Source organism: Cydia splendana, chromosome 18 (genome assembly GCF_910591565.1).
Source record: "Cydia splendana chromosome 18, ilCydSple1.2, whole genome shotgun sequence".
In the NCBI taxonomy this organism is placed as follows: domain Eukaryota; kingdom Metazoa; phylum Arthropoda; class Insecta; order Lepidoptera; family Tortricidae; genus Cydia; species Cydia splendana.
This window is the reverse complement of record NC_085977.1, coordinates 10,507,023-10,518,136: the sequence shown is the minus strand read 5'-3', so window position 1 is coordinate 10,518,136 and position 11,114 is coordinate 10,507,023. Positions and strand designations below refer to the sequence as shown.

At 39.2% G+C, this 11,114-nt stretch overlaps 3 protein-coding genes across 3 annotated transcripts in view; 1 reads left to right on the top strand and 2 right to left on the bottom strand.

Moving 5' to 3' along the window:
• Positions 1-3: 3 nt before the first annotated feature.
• The window catches only part of LOC134799584 (dynein regulatory complex subunit 7), a 186,353-nt gene continuing 175,242 nt past the window's right edge, over positions 4-11,114 (bottom strand). Inside the window, exon 15 of the transcript XR_010145430.1 lies at positions 4-18. The gene's annotated coding sequence lies outside the window, so the exon portion shown is untranslated. The remainder of the gene's footprint in view (positions 19-11,114) is intronic.
• LOC134799594 (SAYSvFN domain-containing protein 1) lies at positions 721-2,047 on the bottom strand. The gene is made up of 2 exons (XM_063772030.1): positions 1,523-2,047; positions 721-1,184 (listed from the first exon to the last, which is right to left on the bottom strand). The coding sequence occupies exons 1-2, from the start codon at positions 1,682-1,684 to the stop codon at positions 801-803; spliced, it is 546 nt and encodes a 181-aa protein (XP_063628100.1). The 5' UTR covers positions 1,685-2,047; the 3' UTR covers positions 721-800.
• LOC134799583 (FERM domain-containing protein 8) lies at positions 2,321-10,736 on the top strand. The gene is made up of 11 exons (XM_063772016.1): positions 2,321-2,617; positions 2,701-2,918; positions 3,088-3,213; positions 3,945-4,184; positions 4,394-4,559; positions 5,396-5,557; positions 6,097-6,282; positions 7,654-7,783; positions 8,286-8,426; positions 9,045-9,162; positions 10,265-10,736. The coding sequence occupies exons 1-11, from the start codon at positions 2,487-2,489 to the stop codon at positions 10,447-10,449; spliced, it is 1,803 nt and encodes a 600-aa protein (XP_063628086.1). The 5' UTR covers positions 2,321-2,486; the 3' UTR covers positions 10,450-10,736.

The window sequence follows — 11,114 nt, the reverse complement described above, 5'->3', positions numbered from 1 at the left end:
GGTCGGTCTATAAATGAACTTTATTTATGTGCCATCTTATTTATTTGCGTAGATTCTAATTGGATGATTTATATTAAAATTTTATTACTTATAGTAACATCTTTTGTAAATCAAATACAAAGTGTGAACTTTAAGCCAGAAGGGCTCTGGAATAGGTGGACATTTTTAAAAGGATGACTTTTTATTAGCTTAATATTTAAGCCCTAGTAATTAAAATTGTCATTTAAAGTTACAATCCACATGTAATACTGTTATTAGAAAATCAAAGCTTAATCAGCCATTTTGTTTTAATATTTACTTCAATTTCCAATATTATCATATTATTCTTTTTGATATTACTCCACTGAAGTACAGGGCCCAGTATATATACAAATATAATTTGGATGTCTTCAAATGTTGTTATACTTTTCTTTTATATTATATTATTATAGTACATTTCTAAGTAGGCTATGTCATTGATGCTTTATGTACAGTTGTGTTAGTGATTTATACACAAATACTCTAGTTAATGTTGTAATGTTCATGAACAAAGATGCCAGTTACCAAGCACACTAAATATTGTACTGCAGTATAAGTTAACTAAAATATATTTTATATTATAATCATGAACAATTATATTTGTTATTAAAGATTTGTAAGTAAATATAATAAATAAAACCAAAGTCAAATTTATGAAATATTAGAATTGTGTTTCATTTGCCTTGTAAAAAAAGTATTGAGTGATTTCAATCTCTTTATTGTTGACCTGTATAATAAGTATTATATTATATACAAAATAAATAAATTAGAATAGTCACTGTTTACCGAACAGCAGAACCGTACATCATTTCTTTCATTAACTGTTCAGCTTTCAGTGTGCCATCAATGCTGGCACAGTCCTTATTAAATACACTGTATGCTGACACTTCTCCCTTCCTCTTCGGCCCTGTTCTAGTATTTAGATATATCCCAATTAAAACGGAAAATACAAAGAAGACTGCACCAAATTGTATCTTCAGGAAGAATGCATATAGTGTAAGCCATATTATGGTGTAAATGGTCCATTTGATGATGAAGTATCGCCAAGATTCTTGTGATCCTGGTGCCAAGGTTTCTTCTACTTCACTGGTTTCTGATGCTAAATCTGTACTACCTTCTAATTGGTGGAGAGGGTACTCTGAAGCTGTTGGCTCTTCATTTTCGATCTGTAATGTAGAAAGAAAACATTCTGTATTTTTTGTTAGTTTCTAGACATGCAGGGAATTATATAAATTTAAAGATTATCATAGCTCTAAATTATCCAAAGAATGGATTCTTGAACAAATCTATCGCTAGCTAGTCTAGTAGCTTAAACCTTAATAAATAACCAGGAATTTCGAAATAAACCATTCAATTTTATTGTTCCTATTGTTGCGTCTAAGAAAACAATAATAATGCACACAATCCACACCTAATCTGCATTAAAAATTCAAGGATTTGTAAACATTCTAACACTAAATGTTTAACCATGACATTTTCAAGACAAACCAATCACTTTACGTACCAACAACACCTCATCTTCTTTTGCCTTTTCCATCTCTTTGAAGAAGTTTGGGGTGATGAAATCCACAAATTTATTTTTGGATTGCTCAATCTTGTTCTTCGCGTTTTCAATGAGCTCTTTGCGACGTCGAAGTGCGCGATATTCCTTTAATTTTGCCTCCATCCGTGACCTTATCGATGATATTAAATCGATATAAAAACAATAGTGCTACAGCTATTAAATTTTTACGCTCAGTATATGCTTTAAAACGTTATCAAACTTCGATTATAGTCACGGTGTTCATTAAAAACTACAAGCAAAACTTGTGATTGCAATAAGTACAAGAAATTACAAACAATAAGTATCGTGTGTATCTTGTAGCGCTCGGTGTTACAGCACTCACAATTTAGACTATGTTGTTTAAAAAAGGTGTTTTGTTTTCTGACTTTGAACTAAATAAAAGGCATAACAATGTTTATTTATCGACAATAGCCGCTGAAATTACACAAACAAGAGATGCGAACAAATACTACTATGAAATACTATTCATGTACTATTCAACGCCAGCTGATGCACTGTGCTAGTTGTCATAAATGACATTGACAGTTGACGCAAGCATTGTATAGGGTTGTCCCTGTTGGTTGAAAAAGTAATTCAAGTCGAGCTTCAAACTTCAACATTTATTATCGTTAATCTAGCTAGTGTTTTCATTCTAAAAATCTTAGAATAACATATTTTCTAGTAATGATGTTGAGAAGAAAATAATTTGACTTACGATTAATCAGATAAACGAACTGAGCGAAACAATTTTGCGCTGGTAACCTTATTTAAGGCGCGAATACCGATCGATAATTTCAATAACAAACGAATGTACATAGGAATATTAAATAAAATTGAGTATTGAGTGAGTATTGAGTTATATTTAGTTCATAGAATATACAATTACAATAATGCCTCTGTAATAATAAAATAACATCAACCGTAAATGGAACATCAATCTGATATGGGGGCATACGGAGAGAATCCTAATGTTCAGAATTCCGGAAATTATATTACAATAATTCCCGTGGAATATTCAAGAAGGGGATATCCGATGCAAGCGGAATATCAGTACAAGTAAGAGAATACCATGATTTAAAAAAATACTAACTAAATGAACTAAATTACCGGAAATAAATCATTCTGCCAATCTTTTTCAGCGAATTTAGGTCGCGAGAAGAATACTACAGTGTTCAGAGCCAGAAACTACAAGCTGAAGTAAACGCACACCTATACTCTGTATCCCAGAGGCTTCCTCATTTATCATACAGTCCTTTGGGTCGCCATAATGAGTGGGACAAACATGATCCTCATAAGCCACTGCAACCCGATTCCAAAGAGAGTAACAGTTCGGATTCACTGGAGAAAAGTGTTATGGGTACGTTGCTAATAACCGCGAGTAAAATAATTAATGGAACGTAAAGGATTTAAAGCTAATTGAAGTTTAGTCAATGTGATACCTACTATTTTGAAAAAAATAAATAAAAACATGTGGATGTTTCTTTAGTCGGAGTATTTTTATTACAAGGACTTAATTTTTTTTACAGGATCAAACTTAAGCAGCTGCTCGAATCAGACTGGATCGAGCAGTATAGCCGCGGGATCCTTTAGCACGACGGAACCCATAACGAGTGGAGGCAGTTCGTCAAGCGCAATCTCACCTCCACTTCCAGGTATAGAAAAAGAAACAGGTTCCTTCTACATTAGTATGTTTGGCATATCCTGTTTGGCATATCCTACTTCGTAAAATCAAGTAAAATGTAAGCATATAACAATAAGACAAATTACATACACACGCAAATATTTTAATAAAGGTACGCGTGCCCGACGCAAACTATTTGTACTGTAGGTACGTACTTACCACCAGCACCTTAAGCCTACCTAAATTTAAAAGTTCGTCTAGAGTTCCAGACCCGATGTGTTCTTCGTCCCAGTTTCCTCTTGGCTGAGGAAAGGCTGAGACCACATGAATTATTTTGTGCACCAAGACTCTCCTAATAATAATCGCCTGTGTAGATCCCTCTGGCAGGCCATCTTTACAATGTCCACCCAGCTGGTGCCATGCCAAGCATAATGCGCTTTTTAAAGTCATCCGTATCCTGTCTGGCCACGTGTCCATATACGTGTTTCTCTATATTCCTGTATGGTTCAGAAACCTGGACTCTGAAAGAGTAATAGGTACCTACTGGATAAAAATAGATGTGTTTGAGATGTGGTGTTGGCGCAAGATGTTGGGAATTCCCTGGAGCGCCGCACTAAAGCGTCAATTATATCTAATTTAACAGACATTGGTCAGCATGGCAGTAGCCCGATAATTCTCGCATATCCCGAGAAATATGGTCACAGTAAAAACAAATAACGGCTAAACCATGATACTCCAAAAAAACCGAATTTCTTCCTCCAGGATCATCAGGCAGCACAACCTCCTCCTCCACCGTATCCTCAAACCCCGTAACGTGCGTGTACCTCATGTCCCGCATCGCGATCATGGTGGAGATGAGTTCAGAGGAAGTGCCTTCGTGTGTCACCGCGTCGCGGTTCCTGAATGCTGTGCTGGCGACGGAAGAGCTGGCCATGACGCAAGCGAGTACGAGGAGTTTGGCAGCGAGCGTATTTGCGCTGTGGATGTGCAGTCCGCTATTAGGTAAGAATGTAAATATGAATAATAAGAGCAATGGTTGTAGTGGACAAATGCTTTTTTGCATCGCGATCTATAAGAAATCTCCGGAAAGTGTCGCTAAGTATGAACATGAAAGAAATCTAGATATTAGGATAAACACCTGAATATGACTTCATTATCAAGGAGTTTCTATTTATTTTTTAGTTATGTCTATACTAAAACCATTTTTCCAGAAATCCAATTGAAGCCTCACCACTGTCCGTGGCGTTTATGGGCCAGCTGGCAAAAGCTCCTGCAGCGCTACGGACACGGCTCCGAATCACGCCGCAGCAAAGACCAGCCTGTTCTCAGGCTTCAGCGAAATGTGTTCTTTCCCAAGCATTTGGAGGAAGGGATCAAGTGAGTGTTGTTGTTTTTTGTACTTTCTAGTTCTTTGGAGTTCAAGTTTAATAAACTATAGATAAAAGTCTTGCTTTTCTCTGCTGCATGATTTATTCAGGGAGGACGTAGCCGCTTCAGCTATCCTGGTAAACATTTTTGCTAGCTTATGCAGTGGAATGAAATATCTGTATGTGGCTCACCGTGACTTGCGTCGTATTTGATCTCAAGTTTTCTGAAGAAGACATATTTGACAAAGGCCATTTGCGCCTTAGGGCCACCCCACACTAAATGGGATATGAAGGGAAAAAAATCACTTGATATTGATATTGTTTGTGGCTTGTTAGAGCGGCAGGCTCATAAGGTAGGTGGAAAGTTTTAGGGCAAGTTCATTACGCCGTCTCGCCTGTCTTCAATTAAATCATTAATCTTATTAATACGTCGACAAACTCGTTAGACCTTTTCTTGTTTATTGAAGTGAGGAAACGTGACAACAATGTAAAAAATCATCTGGTTAATGATGGAACGATCTGTGCTACGATCGATGTTTAGACATGAGCAAGTAGATACAAACATCTATCATTCGATTACGAAGATTTTACCAAATATTTTTATCCTATGTAGATGATGATGAATCACTAAGCTTTGTAATACAATGTTAAGGCAATATATCCACTCTATGGCTGCTGCTCGACGCAACATAACGCAACTGGGCCGCGACGTTTTCCATAGCGCTAACTAGACGCCGACGCTCAAAAGACGCTAGTGTGGGGTGGCACTTATGCATGACCTTTTTCGCGCACGCATTCTAGAAATAAAGTAAGGTGAAATGTCTAACAATTCTTCATATTTTTCAGAGATTCCCGAATCCAAGAGTTGCTATACGAAGAAGCGCGCCATAACGTGGTGACAGGCCGGTATCCGCTCGAAAGCGCACAGGCCGTCATGCTGGGCGGGTTGCAGGCGCGCATTCAGCTCGGGCCCTATGACCCGCATACACACACCGCTAACTTTTTCAGGTAATGACCACTTTTCAGTAAAAAATTGTGATTCCAAGATGAATCGGTACCTAACCCCAAGGAAGATATTTATTTATCGTCGTAGCAAGATCACATTCATTTGCACATTTCAAAGGCCCATTTTTGAACCAGAATCTTATCAAAAATGATTGCTGTAGAAATTAATATCGACGTGCAACTTGAATCTCAAAATGGTGTAACTTGCCACCAAATTCTTCAGAAGCCAAATTTGTCATTAGAATTTCAACAAAACTAAAAAATTACCTAATTAAAGAACTGCGTTGCCACTGTGTCTCCGCTTGCAGAATGCAGATCTTCGGAAATGTTACTCTTCGGCGGTTATCATATTGGATGCGAATCGCACATCGTTCTGATGTTAAAGCGAGACAACGCTATGCGCATATTATAGCGACATCCCCGTCGCGCATCGCAGCGACGAGCAATTAGCATTCAATGTGATAACCGCCTACTACTTTACAAGTTAATGTTTAGTAATACCACCAAACTCTAGCTTAAATTTATTTGCTATCTGTCGCCAGGGAACACCAAGACAAATATCTGCCTAAACACGCGCGCTCTGGGCGGTGGGCGCAACTGTTACCAGCAGGCCGCAAGGGCAGCCCCGAGGCCAAGCTCCTCGAGCAGGCGCAGAGGCCACCGGCGGCACCGCCGAGGAAGCTGCGTCACAAATATTTGGCACATTGTCGGACTACCCCAACATACGGGTAAATGTTTTACTAGTGTTTTTCAAAACGTTACGAATTGTCTCGCGTTTAGACATCTGTACCTACTATAAAAATTAGTAACGTAGCAAACGTGGTCCCTAACTTTTTATTTGTTGGAACCTTAGATCATTTGATCCCAGTTTCAATGATTTCAAGTTAAAATTAACAATATTATATTACCGATTAGTGACTAACACCACGAACCCCCAAGGTTTCTACCCCTATTCCTAAGTTTGGAACTAAAGAACTAAGTGGTCCTTCGAACCGGATAATAATTCCAAGTTGCTAAAGTCTGACATGAACATAAAGTGAGGGAGAGTGCATAGACATCACATAATATTAATGATGACACTGTCATTGCAAATGCCACACAGAGATAGCTTGGTCCGACTATACGTTTGTTTCTTCTTGAAAAATAAATATAAAATATAAATCATATAAGAAACAATAAAAAAAATACACAAACACATTATAAAAAAACCTAAGCTACGGCAGGCGTGGCTCACTCCGCGATTTCGTCGCTTTGCTACAGGTAGCTAAAAGTACATCCGTTCCGACCCAATTTTGGGGAAAGCCATAAGCCGCGCGTGGCCTAGCGGCCATATCTGTGCTGATCGTAACAGACGCGTTTTGTTAGAGAGTGAGTCTTCTGTACCTAGTACTATTATTTATTCTGTGCCTAGGGTGCCGTCAGCAGCGGGGCAAGGTCCAAGCTGCCGGTGATCAGGGCCGCAGAGAGAGGAACCGGCGGACTATCCGCGCCGTGTCCAAAATTACTTAATACCGCCTTCTGCATCTGACCCTTGATCCAACCACCTAGCGACAGTCTCTCTAGATGTTGGTCGAGACTTCGCTATGAGATCTTTCGCTGACACGACTATCGGAATAATCGTCGAGTCAACATTCCACATGGCGGTAATCTCGTGAGCCAAGTCTAGGTACTTGCTGGATTTATCCTTCTCGGCTTTCACGAGATTCTCATTATGGGGGATGGTGACGTCGACGAGCACGGTCCGGCGCTGCGATCGGTCTAATATCAGCACGATGTCAGGCTTATTATACTTATTATTTTGGATTTCACGGGCCTATAAATTCCGGTCTTTTGATAGGCTATTAGCGTAGGGATGTAGATTCAACACGTAGAGGCCCTTTGGAGAGCTTTAATGTCATGTAGAACGCCTGCTGGAACCCGTTCACAGGCGCAACAATAAACACCCATGAACCGATCGCAGCAGGCATTGGGACTATTGTAGAAAAAGTGAATAGTATACCTACCGGTCTATTATGGATTGAAGTTAGGGTGGAAAATGAGACTGTGGAAAAAGAAGTCGGGACACCTGCCATAAGTACTTATTATTATTATGACGACAGGGCGGCGTTTTTCCAAGGGCAGATAGAGCAGCCGGTCCGCAGCCTCACGAGCTTACTCACACACGAAGACATCCCAGTCCTGGTGGCCGTCAACGCTAACGGTGTTTACGTTATCGATGACACGGAGAGTGTAAGTAATCATATCTTCCAAGGTCAATAAAACCACTTACCTAATATAAGAGAATCGCCTACACGACCGTAGTGAGTGACCGCAATGAAATAACAAATATGTATCAACAAAAACAGGATTGTGAAATATGTATCAACAAAAATAGGATTGTGAAATATGTATCAACAAAAATAGGATTGTGAAATATGTGTCAACAAAAATAAGATTGTAATGTGCTCATTGTGCTCACACTGCTCGTGTTTGTGTGCCTCAGCATAGTATACAAGGAAAGAAAAACAACTTTTAAGTAGTCCTCGTATACTTTTGATTCCGGCACATCTTCAAAAATTTTGTAACTGACAAGATGGACGTCGCAATACGCGAGAAACGATAGGATAGATATACATATCTCTTATCGTGTGTCACGTATTGCGTAGTCCCTCTTGTCAGTTACTAAATTCAGAAAGGTGTAACAAGCTCTTTAAGGAGAAATTTATTATATTGTGTGTGGTGATATTCACAGACGGTGCTCCTAGGGCTTCTTTATGAGGAGCTGTCCTGGGACATCGGGCTGCCGTCGGACGACAACGAGGATTGCCTCCCGTGCCTCTTTCTGCAGTTCATGGTCGTGGAGAATGGGCTAAGGGTTTCTAAGATATTACAGGTATGAATCATAAAAAAATCATAGACTTGAAATTCATTATATTAGGGGGTTTTCTGAAAAAATGGTACCATTTCTTTTTCGAAAAATCATTAACTTTTGGGTTATTTAGACTCCGAATCAAAAGTACCTACTATTGAATGAGATAAAGAAAAAAAGTGTCCCCTGTTTTTCATATAGGTAAGTTTTGGGTGTCAGTTTTGTAACGGTCCATACAAAATGTATGTGAAAGTGCGTTACAAAACTGACACAGATTTTTTGGGACACATTTTTTTTATCGATAGTCCTCGTGATTCTGAGTAGAAATAAAACGCACGACGATATGTTATATCTAGATAGTAAATGCCTGAGTTGCGTCAAGTCCTGTGCGCGTGAATGAAAAGTAGCGGGTTGTGTTGGTACAGTCAAGTGTAAAAATGGGTGTACAAATCATCTCAAAAATATGTCCCATAGCCCTTATGTCAGCGAATTAACAGACATAAAGAGCTATGGGACATATTTTTGAGTAAGTTGTCTACACCCATATTTTACACTTGACTGTACCTAGTCTTCTAAGGTGTATCACGTTGGTGGCAAACAAGCATATCTACATCCATTCAATCTATTCCAATTTCATTCCAGGTATTTTCGAAACAGGCGATAATGATGGACACGTTAATAGAACACTTCGCTGGCGAGTACCGCAAACGACTTGGCCAGGAGACACCGAGCGATCACGCCAACTACGAATATCATTCTGGTAAATCCTTATCATAAATATTTTTACACCTCTTTTAATAATTTGGAGCCAAGATGGTCCGTGATGGTACATGATGTTTCTACACAAATGCATGTTTAGCCATTCAAATCGTATGAAATCCAGTAACCCATGAGTAACTATTGAAGAGTCGTTTTGACAGTTCTAAAAAATTCGGGCAAGTGCGAGTCGGACTCGCGCACGAAGGGTTCCGTACCATATAAAAAAAAAAACAAAAAAAAAAGCAAAAAAAAAACGGTCACCCATCCAAGTACTGACCACTCCCGACGTTGCTTAACTTTGGTCAAAAATCACGTTTGTTGTATGGGAGCCCCATTTAAATCTTTATTTTATTCTGTTTTTAGTATTTGTTGTTATAGCGGCAACAGAAATACATCATCTGTGAAAATTTCAACTGTCTAGCTATCACGGTTCGTGAGATACAGCCTGGTGACAGACGGACGGACGGACGGACGGACGGACGGACGGACGGACGGACGGACGGACAGCGAAGTCTTAGTAATAGGGTCCCGTTTTACCCTTTGGGTACGGAACCCTAAAAAGAAACTGATTTGACTAGTAGGCCAATCAAATTAGATAAAAAAAAACGTTTTGAGGAATTCATTCTCAGCAAGCTATAAATCATTTTAATATATCTTCATTAGGTCCTAAATTCGTATAATCCGAGTTTGCTCCATCCCAGGAGGTGTGGATAAATTTTGGGAGCCTTGGGAGATACATTTTACCTTGGATTAACAAAACCACTCGATGTAGAAGGAACCCACCAAAAAAGAAATTCAAAGTGGCGGTTATTTTTTACAATGTTTGACTACGACTTCATACTACAATAATATGAATTTTTCGGCTCCTCAGATGTCAATTTTTATCATGGTAAGCGCAAATTTTCCGTCGGACATATCGTTTTTGAACTATAAGCAAAAAACTGAAAAAGAGCAAAATTTTTTCCACAACTCCTGGAATGTAGGAAACTCGGAATTTTGAACCAAATGAAGGTATTAAGACGATTTCTTTCTTGCTGGGAATGAATTCCTGGAAAAAATCTAATTTGATTGGCATATAGTAGGAGAATACCCTATTGTTCCAGACTCCGGCAGCATATCCCTCCCCCCACTGTCCCGGCCGGACTCGCCGCAGCGGCGCCTCGCCAACAAGCTGTCCCGCCTCGCGCTCGCCACGCACGACGGCCGCGGCAACCTGCTCGGCGGCGCCGGCGACTGGAACACAGGCTTCCACCACCCCATGCCCTCCTGGATATTACCCAAGCACTAGTGTCGTCTACAAACTTGGAGAAAGTGGGTGGATCAACTTTTATGTTGTTATTCTGATTCTGTCCTGTCAGCCAGGCGAAAGGCGAACCTAGTAGCATAGTTTGATAGAAGAAATGTATGGAGATACTACGTTCTACATGGTTCCAATAATACTACAGTAGTTGGCTTATTAGGGACAGGGCTTATAACTGCCTTAAAAATGTATGTTTGGTTGGAGAAACCAGGGTTTTAAAAGAGACCCAGGGGACCATAATATAATACCATATTAACGAGCGACAAGAAAAAGTTGATTCACCCAAGTAATTTAGGGGACCGCGAAGGGTTATAGAATACTTTATTTAAATTGACATGACTTGCAATATGAATCTCAATAAAAATGATAAAATATTTAACATTATTTTATTTCACAATAATTAACGCAATAACAATATTTTACTATACCTACCTAGAATAGCTGGAAATTGAGATCTAGACACAAAGTCGATATTTACTAATTATTATGGGTTTAATAACAGCAAAGGAGTCGTCCAGAAATCATGTGATCATATTTGGCCTATTTTTGACCCCCCCTCCTCCTTGGTGATATTTGGTAATTTTAACGCAAAATTACACGTGATATCTTCTCTGACCCCCTTCTCTGAATGGTGATCATTCGTGATATTTTTC